Source organism: Schistocerca serialis, chromosome 1, assembly GCF_023864345.2.
Source record: "Schistocerca serialis cubense isolate TAMUIC-IGC-003099 chromosome 1, iqSchSeri2.2, whole genome shotgun sequence".
In the NCBI taxonomy this organism is placed as follows: domain Eukaryota; kingdom Metazoa; phylum Arthropoda; class Insecta; order Orthoptera; family Acrididae; genus Schistocerca; species Schistocerca serialis.
The window spans coordinates 329452548-329473822 of record NC_064638.1 but is presented as its reverse complement, the minus strand read 5'-3'; the positions used below and the strand labels follow the sequence as shown (position 1 = coordinate 329473822).

The following is a 21275-nucleotide window of genomic DNA, read 5'->3' as shown; positions in this document are numbered from 1 at the left end:
GTCTGGAGGACATGCTGGCCACTCTAGTCGGGCGATGTCGTTGTCCTGAAGGAAGTCATTCACAAGATGTGCATGATGGGGACGCGAATAGTCGTCTGTGAAGACTAATGCCTCGCCAATATGCTGCCAATATGGTTGCACTATCAGTTGGAGGACGGCATTCATGTGTTGCACAGCTGTTACGGCGCCTTCCATGACCACCAGCGGCATACGTCGGCCCCACATAATGCCACCCCAAAATATCAGGGAACCTCCACCTTGCTGCACTCGTGGACAGTGTGTCTAAGGCATTCAGCCTGACTGGGTTTCCTACAAACATGTCTACGACAATGGCAATGGCTGGTCTTCCCCCTTACAGGGAAGAAAGAATATAGTAACCTGCTGGTTACTACACCGACTGCCCACAGCGGACATAAGTCGGACCACTACAGCAAGCAGACTGCATACTGACACCGAAATAGTGTGCTGGCTACTAGGGCAGCCCAATCACCGACCACCATCACCAGGTATGTCGTGCACATGCAACATTACACCAGTGGCACCTGACATGGATAGCACATTTATAAGGGCATGCAAAAATAACAATAAGAATATAAATTAAAATTACACACACACACACATGCACACACACACACACACACACACACACACACACACACACACACACCTTTCTTAATAATTGTTTAATGACATTTTTAGTTAGCAAAGCTACATAATAGGATGTGGAAACAAGCTTTATTTTCTTTCACATAACAAAAAACAAAATAATAAAAAAGCATATTCAATAACAGACCGTATATCACATCTTGTCTCCAGTCTGAAAAAGCTAATACCAAAGTCTGAAGGCTTTGGTATGCTAGACCTCGGAGCTCTTCATCCATGTGCACAGTAAGTCTTGACAACAAATCAACAAGTTCACCACCTGTCATGCCATCTGGAATCAAGCGGGGAACTGCTGCCACGCACGTTCTAAATAGATCAATGCGAGGTTTGCGTTCTCCTGTGATCATCTCATCAGGTTCCTGTAAAAAGGCACACAAATTCCATTTACAGCTCACATTGATGTAATATTTTTACATTTTATTTGATGCTCTAATAAAATTTTCTTTTGTTGCCTATTAAGTTTTTACTATGCTATCTACCTGCAAAATATACTTGACGTATCTGTTTGTTAATATTCTCTATGAACTAGAATCACACCTATTATAAAGAGTCCTATCCATATTTCCATCACACACTGATAAACGCCTGGAAGGCCAACAACAATTTTGGCAGCAATTTAGTTACATTCCACCTAAACAAGTCTCCTGACAGCAGCCATTTTAAGTGTTTTCCATACATCTTGAAGGATTCTGTTGCCCTGAAGCCAGAAATTTGTCACCTCGTAGCCCTTTCTTCTTTCTTTTCAGCTCTATCCATCATTCTATTGTTACCTCTCTCTTTCATAGCAAATGCACATTAGTCACCTGGTGCAAGAGCTAAAACATACCACAGAGGTGTTGTGACGTTATGTACAACTCACAGTGATGTAAAGTTCTTTGTCTGCAGTTTCAGTATCATTCAACTCAAGGTAACACCATAAACAAATCTAATGAAAGATGTATTTTATCCCACTTTTCAATTCAGCTGTACCTGTTTCTTCTATTTCTTGAACATATAATCTTCTGAATGCAATGGGGGGTTCTTTTTTCCCCATTGTTAATAGCCTTAATCCTTTATGTCAGAAGACAGCACAGCTCATGTACATACTTTAACTAATTTTCTCCTCCTTTGCTCATATTTGCACTGATGGAAGTTGTCAAGAGGGTCATTTACTACACCTGACATCAGCACAGTCCTAGCCCCATTGCATACAACACTTCTGCTCCCAATCCCAACAATGCCACTTCCAGACTTTGGTGTCTGGTTTCTAAAAGGAAATAAGGAAAAGAAGGATGTAATGACCCATTGACAGCTAGCCCATTAGAGACAGATCCCAAGTTCAGATACAACAAGGATGAGCAGTGAAATTTGCTGCACCTTTATCAAAGGAATTATTGTCAAATGATTTCGAAAAAACCACAGAAAACTTACATTTGGATAGGATGATGGAGATTTAAACCCCATTACTTCCAAATGTGATTTCAATATACTATCTGTTGTGCTACCTTGTTTGGTTCTGGTTGATAGTCACCAAAGTCAATAGCAGTTCATCTAACAGACACATAAAAGATGGAACAAATGGATAGTTGATGAGGTTTATACAAACACCGTGAAGTCATATATGCAATTCCTAAAGAAAGGTCTCCCTTGATATGTCAAGCAGTGTCACACAATATCAAGAGTTAACTCACAGTATACTATCTGAAATGAGCATTTCCAAAAATTGTAGTAGTGACGATATTAAATACTATGACGAAATGTAGGGTGGTTCCACAAAAGAAATCTTCTGAAAAGGTGTCAAAGTTACTGATCAATACTATAGTGTTTCTAAAGGAAAAAGGAAGTGGATACCAATAATTACAAGACTGAGTTCAACCTTTCAATTTGGCATTTCTAATAGACTTAATCATAAAAACGATTTAGCCATTTGGTGACATTTAAGAACACCAGTTCCAACTCATATTAAACTTCAGATACTTTCATGTCTCTTTCAAAATCTTTAAGATTGTGAGGAAAGACAACAGCATCTGTCTTAAAGTTGCGATACAGAAGTAAGCTAATCAATAAAAAAAATCAGCAAGGAAGAATACCCTGTACCCCTTCTGTCTTAATTTCCTTAATTTCTTTGATATTGGGACAATGCAGTAGCACACACAAGTATTTTTCTAGTTTATAAACTGTGCTGTATATTTGCTGCATTTATGCTGGATCACTTGTAATACTCAAATAACATCTGAATCTTAATTTAAATAAATTAACTGCATCTTTTGTTTACTACTGAAAACCCCTGAAATGAAACATATTTGCTATGATATCTCTTTAATGTTCATGTCATCTTGTAACTCGTGTGTTCTGTATGGTGTGACAGAGTCAGGTAGCGATGGTTAAGTTGTAGATCCATATTCAAAGTTGATGTAAGGCCGCCCTAGTTTAGGTTTCACATGATTTCCATAAAACTCTGTGCAAACAAGAGGATGATCTTAAAAATGGAGAACAGCTGGTTCCTTATTCTATCCTTATGCAACTGAGTTAATACTTCTTTCCAATGACTCCAGTGTTGATAAAGTTAGCCTAGCTTCCTGTATAATGTGACAACCATGGATCTGATACCTAGGATAAAGTTCTGAAGGATACCACTCCCCTTTCCCTCACTGTAGCTGGAAAACAGCTTCATGGTACTTGATCCTACAAAGAAAAGTCACACTAACTTTTGCTCTCTTTTACTACAAAATGAGCATTTTACTCTTAGATATACAATGTCTTTCATACATATACATACACACTATTGTAACATTTATGGGCATCTGAAGACTCTGACAGTGAACATTAATAGCTTTACCTAGTTGAGGAGATAGATTTGTGGTGTAACTTACACACTTATTTTTATTTTAACAACAATCAATGATTACAGTACTCCCTTAAAATAAACATTATATGTTGTCTCTTCCCAAATACAAAAAAATTATATTAATACATTTACCTTATTCACATTCTGAGTACTTGTCATCATTAACGGACGACCGTAATGAACATCAAGAGCACGTAGAATATCAACAAAGACTCGTCGAACATGTGGAAAATAAGAAGACATTCCTATTGTTCGAGCAGTATCCTCAGTTAGCATCTGTAATGTGGAGGAACAGCATAATTACTATCATTACATCAAAGTATGGGTTAAAATACAAATTACAGGGTAAACCGTTTTCCACAAATGAAGCAGATTATTAATTTTAGCCATAAACAGAACGAAAGCAATCTCAGCAGTTGAAGAATATGACTTTACTTTCTTAAAATTTGATATTCACTGAGATAAAAAGAGGCACATTACCTTGTTCAGATACGTTTTTTTGACACGAAGTGTGTTTCCAGATGGTAGGACTCCCATAGTACGGGGCATTGGTGGTTCACCTTCTTTTTGTTCTAAGCTGTCCGCAACAACCAAGAACGCTCTAAGGCCAATACTCATTCTTTCTGGTGTCAAAATAATTTTGATTGGTCTGCCAACTGAGAGTAAGTCAAAGACTATTTCCCTCATTGCAAAATCCAAACGTTCCTTAAATGGTAGAAATAAGCCAACAAAATTAATTGAAAAGTATAAAAACATATGGAAACTATAAGTAATAATTCTTAATTTTCTACTTTTTACCTGTGCTATGAACTGTATAATTTTTACAAAAATATTTAGTGGAGTGTCTCGTGGAACAACAGCTTTTGATCCCTTTGGAAACAGAGAATTAACTATACTCTGAAGACGGGACTGTGTGGCTGAGTTGCTTTCACATTTTATTCTAATCATGTACACCCATAGTAGTCGGTACAGTGATTCTGAAACAAACATTCTGTTCCTTTACATCCTTCATTGTTAGTTTTACATCATGTCACCATGCACAGATGAGAAAAAGGCAAGTGGGAGGGTTGGAAGAACTGTTCGCATGAAAAAAATGAGAAAAAAATTAACTGAAGAGAGATTTTCTGCTTATTACACATAAATGAAAGCCCACTTCTGAGACCTCCAGTTCCTTCATCAAACAAAATATAGAAACTGATCAATAACAGAACAATAAAAAGTATGAAATGTGCAATAGGTCACAGCCTAGTCCCCTGGAGATCCCTATTACAACACTTACTAGTTCTCTCAAACAGTTTCTCAACCTCATAAAGTGCTAAGATCATTCACTCACATAAGTTAAATGAATTTTACATGTAAGTTTTCACACTGATATGATCATCATAAACCATTGTACAAAAATGAAAGCACACAGCAAATGAATTCATAGTATTAACAAACATTACACTGTAACAGAATATGCTTTGCAACAAGGCAGTAGGGAGGCTGTAGCTTAATACATTTCTGAATTTCCTTGGTTTTTCACACCTTGTTCTATTTTTGTGGAATATGGTCATAACTAACTTAAGTTTGACAAGATATTCATTTTCTGCACAGTAGATGGCCAGTTTCATTTTCTCAACAACATTCATTCACAGATACCATTACTGCATAAGCAATATAAATGGAAACTATGTGTACATTGTGCAACGTCATGTCAAAACTCAAAATAGTTTTATACACTCTGTTTTATTTTCCTCTCCTACTCTACAAAGTGGTTTCGAACTCTAAGAACTTTCAAAGTTTGTTCAGTGTTGAAATCCAAGTTGTTTTAACCATGTTAAGATGCAATCTTCAATAGTTTGTTGGCACATTATCATATTTGAGAAGAAACTGAACACACTTTCTGTGTTATATGGCATTGAAGATTAGTCAACTTATCTAAGGATGATAGTGTTTCTAGATGATAGGCCTCAATACCCTTTGCGTAGAATGTTGGGGACCATTTTGGAGTACAGCTTGAGCAGTGAAGGATTTGTCATAATGATATTGTTCCATGGCCAACTAGTTCACAAGAAATGACGCAAGACATTAATTAATAAGAACTTTTGTGATTGCTGGCATATGCACCAGGCTTCTGGGATGCTAGAGTGCAACAGTCCACAATACTTTGCTGCCTTGTATGTCATGATATACAGTTTCTAAAAGTTACTGAATGGAGCTATTATCTACTACTATCACACATGTGATACAGCAACACAAATGACTTACAAATACAAACTTGGGAGTAACTGTGACCATCTCTGATGGGTATGTTAAATTGTTACAAAAAAGCATGACTTAATTAACTAACTTAATCCAGTGTCTATACAACAATAATTATCATGAATGCTACAAAAAGTAATGGAACAGGTTAGCCTCATAATATTTGTAAACTTACCAAGGGCAACTCTACACATCTTGGGATCACGATTTTTCAAATGAGACAGGCACATGGCTAAAAAATAATGCCAGTTTTGAAGAAAAAATATCTTCTGACTGACACACAGCAAACATGTAACCAATGGGAAAATAGCTAAACGGTGTTTTGATTTTGTGCACATGTCAAGAGTCTGGGAATAAAGCATTTCAACAAAATTCTTCAGGCATGGAACATTAACTTCATTTTTTACTGTCTGAAAAAATTAAAACAATATGTGAATATTAGAAAAATGTTGAAAAGGTAACAAAGCACATTCACACAGAAAAAAGAACATCGTACACTAAATTTAGTGATATCATAAATACCAGAATTAACATCTTGTTTATGTTAAGTTGCCCAACAGCCAAACCATTGTGTGGAAAACATCTTTACTGACACAAAGAAGGAAAGGACACTGATGGTAAGAGCAAATGAAAAGTCAGATAGGGACTAATGGAAAAGAGAATAGCAGCTTTCTTAGAATCTATGTGTAAGAGATGTGTCTAATACAGTTATGTGCTGTGGAGACATATCTGTTTGTACAATGGTGTGATGAAAAAGGGAGGGGGCAGTAGAAGTTGTAAAAAGGAGCTGTTTATGAAATTCAGTTAATACTGTTTTTACAAAAGTTTCACAGGTTAAGATAACTTGCCGCTTCCTACGTGCAAACTCACTTCCTAAATTAAATAATTATAATTATCATCTGAAACACAACTGAGGCTATTCATTTATGTCAGGCATTTTAAGCTTGCAGACTGTTGAACAACAATGGTGAAAAACGGCTTAAGCATGTCGTATCAGAATGAATTTCTCACTCTGAGATATGGTATATATATCATAACACATCATTTGCTTTGAGCTTGCTAAATAGGGTCTTCAAAACTAAGCTTGTGTCTGACGTGGCAAATGCATAATCAATGTGTATTACTAGTACTGCCTTACACTACTCAGACATGAACTCTTAATGTTAAAATTATTCAAAAAATAAGTTTTGTTCAGAATGTAACTGATAGATTCATATCAGAAACAGTAAAACAAATAAATGGATCAGGGAAGAAATTATCATGGGAGAAGTAATTACAATTGCAGTGAAAATTAAATGGATACAGATAGGACATGATCCAGGTAAATGGCCGACAGATGGACCAATGAAATTCTGTATTAGATCCAATGAGATAAGAAAATACTGAGGTGATGACATAACACAAGGTGGATGGATGGGATAAGAAAACATGGGGATACACACATTTGAAACTATGATGCATGCAAAGGTCTTTATCCAGCTACACCACACCTCTATTTAAACATAAGACAGGCCAGGATAGAAAAATTGTTATTTTCTTGTATGACAAGATGAACATGTGTGAACATTACATACAGCACACTGAGGTATTAAAATTTCCATTACAATGAACAGGTTAACATACAATCACTTACAACAAAATTAAACAGAACTACCAATGCCCCACCTTCATCCTTTCGTGTATTTTTTTCTGTTTTGCTTTTAGATGTGAACGTTCAACATTTTACTATTCCCAAATAACACAGAATTATTAACTGCTAAATCCTTTTGTTGATTATGCAACCCCCCTCCCCCTCAAAAAAAAAAAAAAAAAAAAAAATCACACTTATGAAGCAATTATTAATTCTCCTGGCTAATTACAGGAAATGTACTGCCAAAATGAAAATGTGTATATTTGGCAAGTTTTAAACAATACTGAAACATAAAAATAATTTTCCATCAAGGTTATTTACTCTATAGAATTATGTTAAATCCCTTGAAAGTTTAAATCTATAAGATGGATCTCAAATTAATTTTCACTATATAACAATGTAGCAAGAAATGGATATTCATTTGAAGATTTTAAATTTTTATATGTTACATACAACTAAAAATTATATAGAAAAGCATGTCCATAAAGGTACAGTTACATAAGTTAAATGTGTCTAATGATGACAAATTTCAGCGTAATAAATATTTGCGGGCAGCAAGTCAAATGAAAGCATATAGTTACCTGAAAGAGAAAAATTCTGAAAAAGAGTGAGCTTTTCATTAAGAAAACAAGTCCATATCTCTCCCTGGTTTAAGAGTAATAACTGGTTATCAAAACGGACCCTATAAGGACTTTTTCTTGACAGTCACAGAACTGGGCCATTGATCAACTTGCTAACTCTACCGAAACAAAGTCTACTGCATCATTGTACCCTAGTTAAAAGCAAATTAAGTGACTCAAAAAATGTGCCTTGCTAACAAGGTAACATAAATGTAATAGTTTCCATGGAAATTACAAGAAGTAAATGCCATGTTTGGGAAAGAGGATGATTGCAGCACTGAAACTGTGTGTGACCTTTGACCCTACAAAAGATGCATAATCCTCAACTACCTCAAGGTGATTAACTGGAATATAACACCCTCACTGTCTTTCATGTCACAGATGACAAAACCAGTGAAATGTGGAGAGATGTCCAGTCAAATTCTGGAATTACAGTGACAAAGAGTTACAGATAAGTTATGGCAGACCACTCTATGGGTTCAGTAATCACACTGACATTACTGACACATTTCCATAGGATAGCTGATGTGGTGGAGGATCTGTGGAGGTGACTTGATCATTGGTTACAGTGATGAAACAAGATATAGAATGAGGCATCAGCTTCAATGAAATTGTCAAAGCAAATATTCAGTGTCATCGTTTCTCACAAAGAAAATGAATAACTAGAAGATATTGTAGTCATCATCTCTCAAAGTGAATATGAAGGGTAGCCATAAAGTCTTAATTGTTTCATAAAAAAGGTCACATAATTAATCATTTGTTTGTTTGTATGTGTATGTCTTCATGTCCTGGTACACATTAAAATTCCCATGCCACAGTACCACAGCATGCTGCTAGAGAACCCAAATAAAAATAGTGCAGCCCACAAATATGGCAGAGTATCAAGAGGTAATTCATTTTTGACAGTAGCAGAAATGTTGCAGCTGTGTCAGATTAGATTAGATTCAGTTTTGTGTAGGTTTCCGCCGTCCACCGAATCTACACAATATACTCGACCATCCTTCCACAACCCCTGCTCCCAATCCCTTACCTCAAGGCTCATATCCCTGTAATAGACCTAGATGTGAGACCTGTCCCATACATCCTCCTACCACCACCTACTCCAGTCCAGTCACTAACATTACCTATCCCATCAAAGGCAGGGCTCCCTGTGAAACCAGTCATGTGATTTAAAAGCTAAGCTTCAACCACTGTGCTGCATTCTATGTAGGCATGACGACCAACAAGCTGTCTGTCCACATGAACGGCCACCGACAAACTGTGGCAAAAAAACAAGTGGACCACACTGTTGCTGAACATGCTGCGAAACATGATATCCCTCTTCTCAATGACTGCTTCACAGCCTGTGCCATATGGATCCTTCCCACCAACACCAGCTTTTCTGAATTGTGCAGTTGCGAACTTTCCCTGCAATACATCCTACGTTCCCGTAACCCTCCTGGCCTCAACCTTCATTAGTCACTGTCCTCACCCATCCAGCCTCCTCCCTGTTCCCATTCCAGCACTACACAGCCGCCATTTCACCGCCACACCCAATCTTTTAATTTCTTTTTATTTCTCTCCTTTCCGCTACTTACCCCCTCCCCCCTCCGCACATTCTCTCCTGCCCTCCGTCTAAACTGCAACACTTCACTGTCCACCACTCCCACCATACTATCCCTCTCCCTCCCCGCCCCAGCCTCCTCCTTACTCCCAGCCAGTCGTCCCTCCCATCATGCACTAGTGTTGTGTGGTTTCAGCTCTCTGAGACTGCAGACGTGTGTACAAGTTGCGTTTGCGCGCGCGTGTGTGTGTGTGTGTGTGTGTGTGCGTGTGTGCGTGTGTGTGTGTGTGTGTGTGTGTGTGTGTGTGTTAATGGCTGAAAGCTATAATTGTGCAAATCTTTTTGTTGTGACTATCGTGACTCAGCAACTCCGCTATATGGTGAGTAGGAAATTTCCTTCTCTGATATTGTAATAATACAAATAAATACACAACAAAAATTATTAAATTGTAAATTTGTGGTAAGGTCTTACGGGAACAAATTGCTGAGATCAACAGCTTACACACTATTTAACCTAACTTTAACTAACTTACACTAAGGATGACACACACATTCATGCCCGAGGGAGGACTCGAACCTCCAACAGGAGTAGCTGCGTGAACCGTGACAAGGTGCCAAAGACCGCGTGGCTACCCTGTGCGGCCAAAAATTATCATCTTATTATCTTAAGCAAATGCAATAACAACATTCACAGATACTTACTGCTGCTACTGGAACTAAAATTTCAACAAAGAGACCAGCCAGAGCATGTTTTATATCCTTGTCTTTGACCTCCAGAAAATATTGAGCACATTCCTGCATGAACTGGAATGAAGCTTCAAATTCTTCTATTGGTACCATCTAATTTTTAAAAGAAATATAATTGATTTATTAACACTCATTACACATATGAAAAAAATAAAGAATTTAAAAAAAGAGAGAGCCATAAGAAAGGAATCCTCGTAACTCATAAAATGATGTTAGAAACATGTTTTGGTAATTACAGTGAATTTCTGTTAAATATTATTCACAGGACTGCAGAAAATGCTATACCTTTACTCTGAAGAACTTCATGCCCATCAGAAGAGAGATAATGCTCTGAGCAGTATTTGGGTTTGGTTCTTTGCTCTTCAGTTCCTTCAATTCAGCCATGAATCTCTTCCTCACTGACATAAACCTAGACTGTGCCAAGGCTCCTATTACTTCAGCATAGAGATCTGCTATTATGTGGATATTTGCAGCATTTGGACCTGTCTGTATACTGAAAATTAATATACAGTGCATTAGTAACAGACTACAAACATAACAACATACAATAAGCTATTCCACCCCAGATAATCCATTGTCAGGCTACAAACATTAGTTTTTCATGCAGATTGTACACAAAAACCAACACTGGTAATACTATCATTATGTTTTATTCCAACAAATTAATGTAATGTAAATCCATTTTATTTTGCAATGTTTTAGAACAATATTATTAGCAATAGGACACAAAGACAGCACCCAACAGACACAAGTGTGAATGGGAAAGACTGGTTAAGAAAATCAAAAAGAAACTTCAGAAAACAATATGTTTCTGGCAAGTAATGTATTTCCTCAAGAAATTATATGACATGGTGACACTACATAAGCAATAAGACTGAGTACTACAAATAGTACTTTTAAGAGCTACCTATGGCAGTTAAAGATGACATTGCTTTAAGTTTAAATATTGTTCATCTGAAACATGCTATTAAAAGTAAAATTGAACTTGGACCTACACACAACTAAAAATGTTTGAACATATTCTCGAACTTTGTTTATGTGGCAAAAGCATTTTTCCATACAATGCTTCTACCACTCAAGCACAGTAAGACAAAACAGGCAAAGGCCCATCACTTGTTGGTGGCACAATGTTCAAATTCGCTTTTGAAAGTCTCATATTGGTGGAAAAATGATTACAGTTATAATTTGATGAAACATAGCTCTGCCAGATATTATAATGTGCTCAGAAAGAACCCACTTCTCGAACCTCGTTACCTACAAAATTATCACATTAAGTGAAACTTTGTGGATGCTTACAGGAGAAGCTGTTGATGTTAGCATTAAAAAATTGTGTGGTATTTGTTCTCACTATACATCTCCACTGTATGTTAATAATTACTTCATTATTTGGTTTGAAAATCCCAGTGATGCAACAAAATCTGATACTGGAGGGAGTTAAGCCACATCATGTTCCTCTTAAATTAAATCTGCACAATCAGTGTTTTGACCCCTCTGCTGTGGTATGTCTTCCTGACCTTCTGCTATTCACAGTTAGGTGAACACTGTGAAAAACAAGTGTTGCTTTTGCTTATAATATGGAGTTTTCTCACACTTTTTCTGAAGAAGTGGGATTATTGTATTGTTGTGCCGTAGAGATGGCTTCTGGCAGTTTTCTTTATTCCTCATGGTGTGTGGCAGTGTATTTATTTCCTTGATGGCAGGAAGCCACTGAGCTGGAAGCCCATTCATTCTTGGAAATCTCAACCACTCTTCCGACTTTCATTTTACAAATGTTGGTTTCTTTGGCCAGCACATGTTTGTTGCTGAAATCACTGTCTTGGCCACAGTTCTCCATATGTTCAACTAGCACAGATTTCATACTTTGCTTTAACCACATGTGGCATTCATGCTCTTTAATACATTCTTTTATTGTTCTTCCTGTTTCACCCATATAAAAACTGCCACAGCCACATGTCACTTCATAGACTCTCACAGTGTGCAAGGCAATAAGATGCTTCTGTACTGCATCTGAAAAAAATTTTCTTTGTTGTTATGATTGAAGAATGTGTTCTACACAACATTTTTACATAGAATTCTACTGATGTGGTCAGTAACACTACAAAAAATGATTGAACAGCTGATCCTCATCCTCCTTATCAGGGTAATTAACAACATTTTGTTCAGAAACCCTACTTATGAACAAATCATCACAGCTGTTGCCTTCATTGTCTTCTTTAAGAAATCCAACTCTGATTCCCAACTGTTTTCATTACTGATACAGAAGGCACACAGAGACAGAGTGGTGAGCACTGCTTGCTTTTAGGGCTAGGTGGCAATGCAAAGAGGCATATAAAACCTGTGTGTTAACAGGCTTTCTATACATTCTGTGCCCTAGAGTGTTTTCAGATATTGTACAGACAAACAGATATGGTAAGGAAAGTTCTGGTAGAATGTACATAATTTAGGACCCGAAAGAAAGCAAGCAAGCAAGCCAGCCAGCCTCCCTCAGTGTGTGTGTGGGTGCGCGCGCTCAATGATGAGGTAGCAGTGCTCTAACCAAAATTAAATTATACTCATTCTCTCCCAACCTCACTCATGACCAACTACACAATCACACTATCTTGCATCCCTGAAGATAACGCTAAAAAAATGTTCTAACACTTATATTTGAAGCTAAAAGAACTACACAGTGAAATGTGACTGGCTGATTATTTACAAAAAAAATATGTATGACACAGCCACCCACATAACACATTAAAAAACTTGGCCAAGTTTCAAGTGGAGACAATCTTTCGACCTACCAAGAAAATTAGTGAAAGTTTAAGATTGGTGAAAGATGCACAACACCCCTTAGCTACCCCAGGTGTGTATAAAATTCCATGTAGCTGTGGCATGGTTTACATTGGAACAACTAAAAGGAGTGTTAATACCAGCATAACGGAACACAAAAGGAACTGTAAATTGGGACAAATTGACAAATCACCTGTAGCGGAACACGTTTTCAAAGACGGTGATCACGAAATAAAATTTAGTGAGACAAACATGATAGCTAGGACCTCACATTATTGTACCCGCATGTATAGAGAAGCTATAGAGATCTAGTGACTATCGATTACCTATAATCGAGAGAGATGGCACTAGCCAGAGATAGTTTTAAAGTTGAAAGCACGTGATGAGTGGTGGCACCATCTATGCACTCTATATAAGTGGGACCTCCAGTGCCTAGCAGCCAGTCGCCGTCTCACCTCAGACGATGTTGCCCGCAGTAGGCAACGAAACGTCAGGAAGGAGAAGCGGTTTTATATATGGACCACAGCAATTCAGCCCAGAAGTTTTAATTAATGAAGATGCCAGCCGTGAAAGCTTACATGTTATGATTAAAATAAAAGATGTTTTTTGATAAAATACCTACGCAACTGATTACCTCCACAATGGAGGATTCCATGAAATGATATGTGGCTGTGGCAGAGTTTCTATACAGCTGAAATGGGAAGAACAGTGTAAAGGTGCATTTACACTTGTTCGCTTTGAGGCTAGTCACCTTGCAGCTGTAGCTTGACCCACACAGAAGTAGAGGCAGATGTGTAGGTATTTGCTTCTTCATTAACATGTGCATATGAGTGATTCCATTTACACCTCCTGAGTTCACACTGGGCACTTCTACTTCCATGTGGAAAAAGTTACAGCCGCACAGCAATGAGCCGCAAGGCGTACAGGTGTAGTTCCTATTAATTACAGAGAACATTAAAAAGACGCATGTTTTCCATTTATTTTGAAAATTTCTATTAAGAATGATAAACCATTTTATTCGACAATGATCTCAGAGTTTACACCAAGCGAAGATATAATCTCGTTACTTAGGAGTGCCATAATTTGAAAAACCACTAAGAAGCAGTCATGCTCCAATCTCTCTTCACCCTTCGAGATCATTTTATATTCTTCATCTTTCACTGAGGAAGTGATTAGGAATGGATGAGTGCTAATTTTTTGTGACGCCGTGATTATTATTGACAGGACTTTTGGACTAAAGAGATCTGTGTTCGAAAGAGAAGCTATCACAATTTTTGGTGGCAAAAATGCAAAAGATCTGGAATTATTCAGCCTTACATTTTTCCCAAATTACCTCATTTAAGTATGCATCTGTCACTTCCTGCAGTCTAAGAAAGTTCAATTTTTGCATTAAAGAATGTCCCAGTAGACAAATCTATGAGCCTAAAGGAGACTTTGGATTATTATTTATTATCATAGGGCTTTTAGTGTCGGGAGTCTCTGAAAAGATACTCAGCTTGCCTTCAATGCAGCTCTTTTCATTTAGGTAGAAGGGCAAAATCTTTAATGGAATTGGAATCTGCCAGGAAAGAAAGATATTGGAAAAGAGTTGGCTGTGGCGGAACAACCCTGACAGTTTCGTAAATTGAAAATGGGCAACCACAGAAAACCATTTTTAAAGTTGCCGGCAGATGGATTCCTGTCCCAGCTGTTGGAGAATTTGTAAAAACTAGTAGTTAAAAGTTTTGTTTTAAAATAAAATGGGATACATCATAGCAACAGATCAAATTCTGAAATTGCTGTGTATGTCTTTGACAGTGCATGTTTACACATTTGATAGTGCATGAACATATGCATATTTTTAGATTTAATTGTGCATAGAATTGCTGTCTTCAATCATTACAGTATTATAAGGGTGTAAATAGATTTTGGACGGAAGGGGGAGGGAGGGATGCAGGATGCTGTCAACTGGGATAATTTCAAGCAGCCTGCTGAAAAAAATCTTTTAGAAAGTAACGAATTATAGAATGTGCTGTCATCACATACCCCTTCCACTCTCCAGTCACCACTCCCCATCGTTTTGCAGCGGAAATGGTTTTTTATAATTGAGTACCACCTGGGTGACCAGATTGGGCGATATTTTGTCTTTTGGGGAACATTGAGCAACTTTTACAAAGATATGTAACCATTGGCATTTGGGGACATGTTTGTTGAGCAACACAATTTTTGGATGATACAGACAAATTAGCCAATCACATGGTTAAATAAAAGTCACATTACAGCCTACTATGGACCATTCTATGTTTATTAAATCATAGTGTATTTTCATGCAATAATTTTAATTTAATGTTATTTGTAATGGTATTTACTGCTCCAATGGCTTGTGAATTACTGAAATATTGCAACCCCAAAGTTGTACCAGACTCCAAATAATGCCTCAAATGCTAACATTGAACTGCTATACACAGAGGTGACAGAAGTTATGGGATAGTGATAGGCACATAAACAGATCATGGTAGAATCGCATACCCAAGGTGTAAAATGGCAGCGCATTGGCAGAGCAATCATTTGTTCTCAAGTGATTCATGATTATGGCTGCATGATGGAAATTAACAGACTTTAAATGCGGAATGGTAGTTTGATCTAGACATATGGGACATTTCAGTTCAGAAATTGTTAGGAAATTCAGTATTTTGAGATCCACTGTATCAAGAGTGTGCTGGGAATACCAAATTTCAGACATTATCTCTCACTACAGACAAAGCAGTGGCCAACGGCCTTCACTTCACGACCGAGAGCAGTGGCATTTGCAGAGAGTTTCCATGCTAATAGACAAGCTACACTGTGTGAAATATCCACAGAAATCAATGTGGGGTGTTTGATAAATGTAACCGTTAGGATAGTGTGGCAAAATCTAGCTTTAACAGACTATGGCAGCAGACGACCTAGGCGAGTGCCTTTGCTAACAGCACAATATCGGCTGCTGCTCCTATCCTGGACTTGTGACTACATCAGTTGAACACTCGATGACTGGAAAACCGTGATCAAGTGAAAAGAGTTCCAATTTCAGTTAGTAAGAGCTGATGGTAGGGTTTGAGTGTGGTGCAGACCCCATGAAGCCACGGCCCCAAGTTGGCAATAAGGCACTGTGCAAGCTGGTGGTGGCTCCATAATGGTGTGGGCTGTGTTTACACGGAATAGACTGGGACCTCTGCTCCAACTGAACCATTCATTGACTGTAAATGGTTATACTCAGCTGCTTTGAGACCCACTGCAGCCAATCATGGACTTCAAGTTCCCAAACAATAATGGAATTTTCATGGATGACAATGCACCATGTCACTGGGCCTCAATTGTTTGCAATTGGTCCGAAGAACATTCTGGACAATTCGAGAGAATAGTTTGGCCACCACTCAAACATTTATGGGACTTAATCAAGAGGTCAGTCCATGCATAAAATCCTGCACTGGCAATACTTCTGCAATTATGGACAGCTGTAGGGGAAGCACAGCTCAATATTTCTGCATGGAACTTCCAATGACTTGGTGACTCCATGCCAAGTCGAGTTTCTGCACTACGCTGGGCAATACGTGGTCCAAAAGGATATTAGGAGGTATACCACAACTTTTGTCACCTCAGTGTAGATAGATAATGAGGCTATTACACTAGTGTATACATATTTTTAACTTACCATAATGTTAGCAGATAAATCATAATCAGTAGATTTTGTAGAAGAAACTGAAAAAGAATATTATGTGGCCTAACGTCCTGTATGATTTTACTTTCAATGACAATGGTCATGAAATCCTACAGACTTACATGAACTCTGGCCATTGTTAGTGATTTAACTGCATATAAAAGTGTCAAATGAGAGAAAGAAGAAAAAACATTACTAAACTTGGTTTGCAGGTAGCAATCCATCGCAAACCATCCTAGCTGTTGCTATATCGTGTACATCTCAGAAATTAAATACACCTTAGTGTGAAAATTGCTTGTGGTCATCTATGTAGGTTGCAGCAATGTTTCTTTGTAAGAGTGGATTGGGCGTCAGAGAGCTACTGCTCATTACTACATGTGGTGATATGGTTTGGCATTGTTGGTAATTTAATAGTGCTGTATAAAAGAGCTTCCTTACTTTAACCGTCAAATGTCAAAGTGTATATGCTAGGTATCCATTCTTTTGTGTCTGTGTTTCAAAATAAAAGCTGCAACAGGTTTTCATTTCAGGAAGTGAACTTTGTTAAGTTTTAACTTCATCATCTTTTCCCCAAAAATGATTTTTTCCCCAGGTTTTTCTATTATTAACGCAACTGAAGCGGAGAATGAGTGTTGCAGCAAAACAGCACAATCTCAATGTAAAAGAAATGAGACTGTTAACATTACTAAAGAAATGTGTGTTGAGGCATATTAGTAAGTATCTGCTTTTCCACTTTGGACTGCATCTAACATTTTGGTAAGTTTCATCAAAATCAATCAACTCATTGTTAGTGGACAAGCAGTTTACATATATTCTCTCATCCCTCATCTTCCCTTTCTTCCCTTCACTATGGAAGATGAGGGATGAGAGAACTGACCTACCCCTCTGTCACCACTTTCATTGCTCCCTAGTGTATGTAAATGAGAAGCCTTCGTCAGTGAGAAAGTCTACACTGTTACCACAATAGCATGCTAATAGCCATAGATGCTGTCCACACAGCATTGTAAGAAGCAATGATTACCAAATACCTGTCGTCAACAGTGTTTATATGGCAACATTGCCCTTAATTCTTGATACTATCAGCATGCTATCATAATAGTTTGTCTGGTTCAGCCGAATACATGCAGTCCTAAGGCTTCCAACTTGTGATGACTGAGATGTAGGTCAAGATCAGTAGCGGGGAAAGCATGTGAAAAAATGGGAGGGGGTAATTTTCTACGAGGTTCGTCCAGTAATTAAATTCCCCAGTTTAATTTCTTTGCAAAAAGAACTTTGCCCTTGATATTTGAGTACTGGCAAGACTGATTAGTATGTGCTGACAATGCTCACACCAACTTACAGTGCATACTTTAGCATGGAGTTACCACTACAAAATGCGTGTGCTTGTGAGCAGAACTCTGTCATTCAATTTTTTGCAGCAAAATGAGTACCCACTGTTGGTATCCATTGAGAGTTAACCTCTATCCGATGTGTACAATTTATGGAAGGGCATGATGATGTAAATGATGGCCAGCACACAGGAATGCCTACTACAGAAACATATGATGATCCATTATTGCAACTTGCAGTATTTTGGAGGAAGATCGTAATGTTAGTATTGACAACATCCTAATTCGGATACCTCCTGGGGCTGCAATTGGATGCTCGGACATTGCAAAGATTCTCATAGACCATCTTAATTACTGCAAAGTTTGTGGAAGATGGGTGACACATTTGCTGAATGACATCCACAAGCAGCAATAGATGGACTTGGCCAGAATGTTTCTAGAAATACATCAGTGAGAGGGAGATCTACTCTTGAAATGGCTTGTCACTGGGCATGAGACCCGTGTTTATCACTTCACTCCTCAGCAAAATGTCAGGCCATGGCGTGGAAGAAACCTGGTGAATGTGCCCCGAAAAAAGCTAAGGTCACACATTTGGCAGGGAAAGGTATGTCAATCATATTGAGACAGTCAGGGGGTTTTGTCCATTCACTATTTGCCTCGCAACACCACAATGAATGCAGAGAGGTACTCTAATGACTTGAGGAATCTGTGAGCTGTAATCAAAAGAAAATGTTCTGAACTTTTGTCTCACAAAGTTCTCTTCCTTCATGACAATGATCTACCTCATACAGCTTGAATGACCCAGGCAGAGCTTGGAAGATTTATATGGGAAGTGGTCCCTCATCCTCCATATTCACCAGGTCTTACCCTAACTGATTTTCACATGTTCCCCCAACTCAAAGATCACCTTGGAGGTAAGCACTTCAACATTGATCAAGAAGTTATATCATAGTGAACAGCTGGTCACATGCACAGGAGCTCACCTGCTACAAAACAGATTTGGAATAACTTTTGTTAATGATTCTAGGTCAACAGGAAGTACGCCGTATGTTTTAATGTGTGAGTTTGCAAGTATCAAAATGCAGCCACAAAGGAATAAGCAGAAATTTTCATAGCATATAAGAGGTAGGATACAAATTTTTGTGTGTTGAAGGGAAGTCTATAGATGTTAAGGTCATTTCCAGCAATATTATTAACAATCAACAAGAAAAACAACAAGGAAGATACATTATTTAATTGGATAGATAAAAAAATCTACTCACCAAGCAGTCGCAGTACACACACATAAAAAACTGTTGTGATTGGTAAGCTTTTGGAGCCAGTGGCTCCTCCTTCAGGCAGGGGGGTTGAAGGGGAAGGAAGAAGGGTGAAGGAAAAGGTCTGCAGAGATCTAGGAAAAGGGATATATTTTGGGAAAGTCACCCAGAACCACAGGTCAGGGGAGACTTACTGTATGGGATGAGAAGGAAAGACTGATTGTTGGGAACTGCATCGGACTACATTTGAAAACATGAGAGCTTAAAGGTGGAAGACAGGGTAATATGCAAGACAGAGATTACCACTAAAACATTGTGCACGAGTTAATAAGAGTGAGTAAGCTAAGTGCACTGTACATAACGGATGTGAGAGGAGGCAGTGAAAAATAGATGAGAAAGACAATGAAAGATGTGGAAAACTACAATGGAGTGAAGCAAAGGGTAGTTACAGTGAAGGAAAGCTGAGACGGAAGAAAGTAATGTAAATTAAGGACAGGTGGTTGTCAATAACCAAGGATATGTTGTAGTGGTAGTTCCCACTTGCAGAGTTCTGAGAAACTGGTGTCTAGGGGAAGAATCCAGATGGTGCATGTGGTGAAACAGGCACCAAGGTCACGAATGTCATGTTTTAGAGCATGCTCTGCAACAGGATATTGCAAGTTGCCAGTACATACCCTCTCCTATGCCCATTCATCCTAATTGATAATTTGGTGGTAGTCATGCCAATGTAGAAGGCTGACAGTGTTTACATAATAGCTGGTACATGACATGTGTCGGTTCGTACGTGGCTCTCCCTTTGATAGTATATGTTTTACCAGTTACGTGGCTATTATAGGTGGTGATAGAAGGGTGCAAAAGGCAAGTCCTGCAGCAGGGACAGGCACAGTGGTAGGAGCTATAGGGTAGGGAGATGAGTGCAGAAGGAAAATAGGGTCTGACAAGAGTATTGCAAAGATTGGGAGGGTGATGGAAAGCAATTCTACATGCGGTGGGCAAAATTTCAGATAGAATGGATCTCGTATTGGGCACGATTTTAGGAAGTCATGGCCCTGTTGAAGAAGATGATTAACACATTCCAGACCGGGATAATAATGAGTCATCAATGGTATGCTCCGAAGCTGTTTTGTGGAAGGATCAGCAGTACCAGAATTGGATGTGATGGCCCGGGAAATCTGCTTTTTAACTAGGCTGGTGGGGTAATTACATGCAGTGAAGGATGAGGTGAGAATGGTGGTATACTGCTGTATAGAGTCTGCAACCAAACAAATACATTAGCCTCGGAAGACAAGGCTGTATGGGAGGGAACGTTTGACATGGAAAGGATGGCAATTGTCAAAAATGTAAGTACTGTTGTTTGCTGGTAGGCTTAATGTGGATGCAAATGTGCAGCTCGCCTTGGGTGAGGATGAGATCAACATCAAGGAAAGTGGCATGGGATTCAGAATAGGACCATGTGAAATTTATATGGGAGAAGGTATTCAGAGATTCCAGGAATTTTAGCAGGTCAGCCTCACCATGAGTCCATATGGTAAAGCTGTTATCAATATATCTTTATCTAAACCAAACCAAGGGCTGAAGACTTTTGCAGCCCAAGGAAGCCCCTTCCAAGTGACCCATGCAAAGGTTGGCATAGGAAGGAGCCATTCTGATTCCCGTGGCCAGACCCCTGATCTGTTTGTATGTCTGCTCCTCAAAGGTGAAGTAGTTGTTGGTAAGTATAAAGTTAATTATGGTGAGAAGGAAGGATGTCATAGGTTTGGAATCAGGTAGGCACTGACTGAGGAAATGTTCAGCAGCAGACAGACCATGTAATGGGGGATGTTGGTATAGAGGGAGCTGGTATCAATGGTGACAGGCAAGGTGTGTAGTGAGAGTGGGACGACCATGAATTATAGACGATCTAGAAAACGGTTGGTATCTTTGATGTTGGAGAGGAGTTTTTGTACTATGGGTTGCAGGCAATGATCAACCA

The 21275-nt window shown here is 38.4% G+C and overlaps 1 protein-coding gene across 1 annotated transcript in view; it reads right to left on the bottom strand.

Annotated features, from left to right (window-relative positions):
• The window catches only part of LOC126469923 (protein furry), a 1144124-nt gene that overhangs the window by 1074641 nt on the left and 48208 nt on the right, over window positions 1-21275 (bottom strand). Inside the window, exons 8-14 of the mRNA XM_050097322.1 lie at window positions 10560-10767; window positions 10230-10367; window positions 5910-6144; window positions 4289-4467; window positions 3971-4195; window positions 3623-3766; window positions 794-1022 (exon numbers count right to left, since the gene is read on the bottom strand). Of these exons, the coding sequence (XP_049953279.1) occupies window positions 794-1022; window positions 3623-3766; window positions 3971-4195; window positions 4289-4467; window positions 5910-6144; window positions 10230-10367; window positions 10560-10767 (1358 nt within the window). The remainder of the gene's footprint in view (window positions 1-793; window positions 1023-3622; window positions 3767-3970; window positions 4196-4288; window positions 4468-5909; window positions 6145-10229; window positions 10368-10559; window positions 10768-21275) is intronic.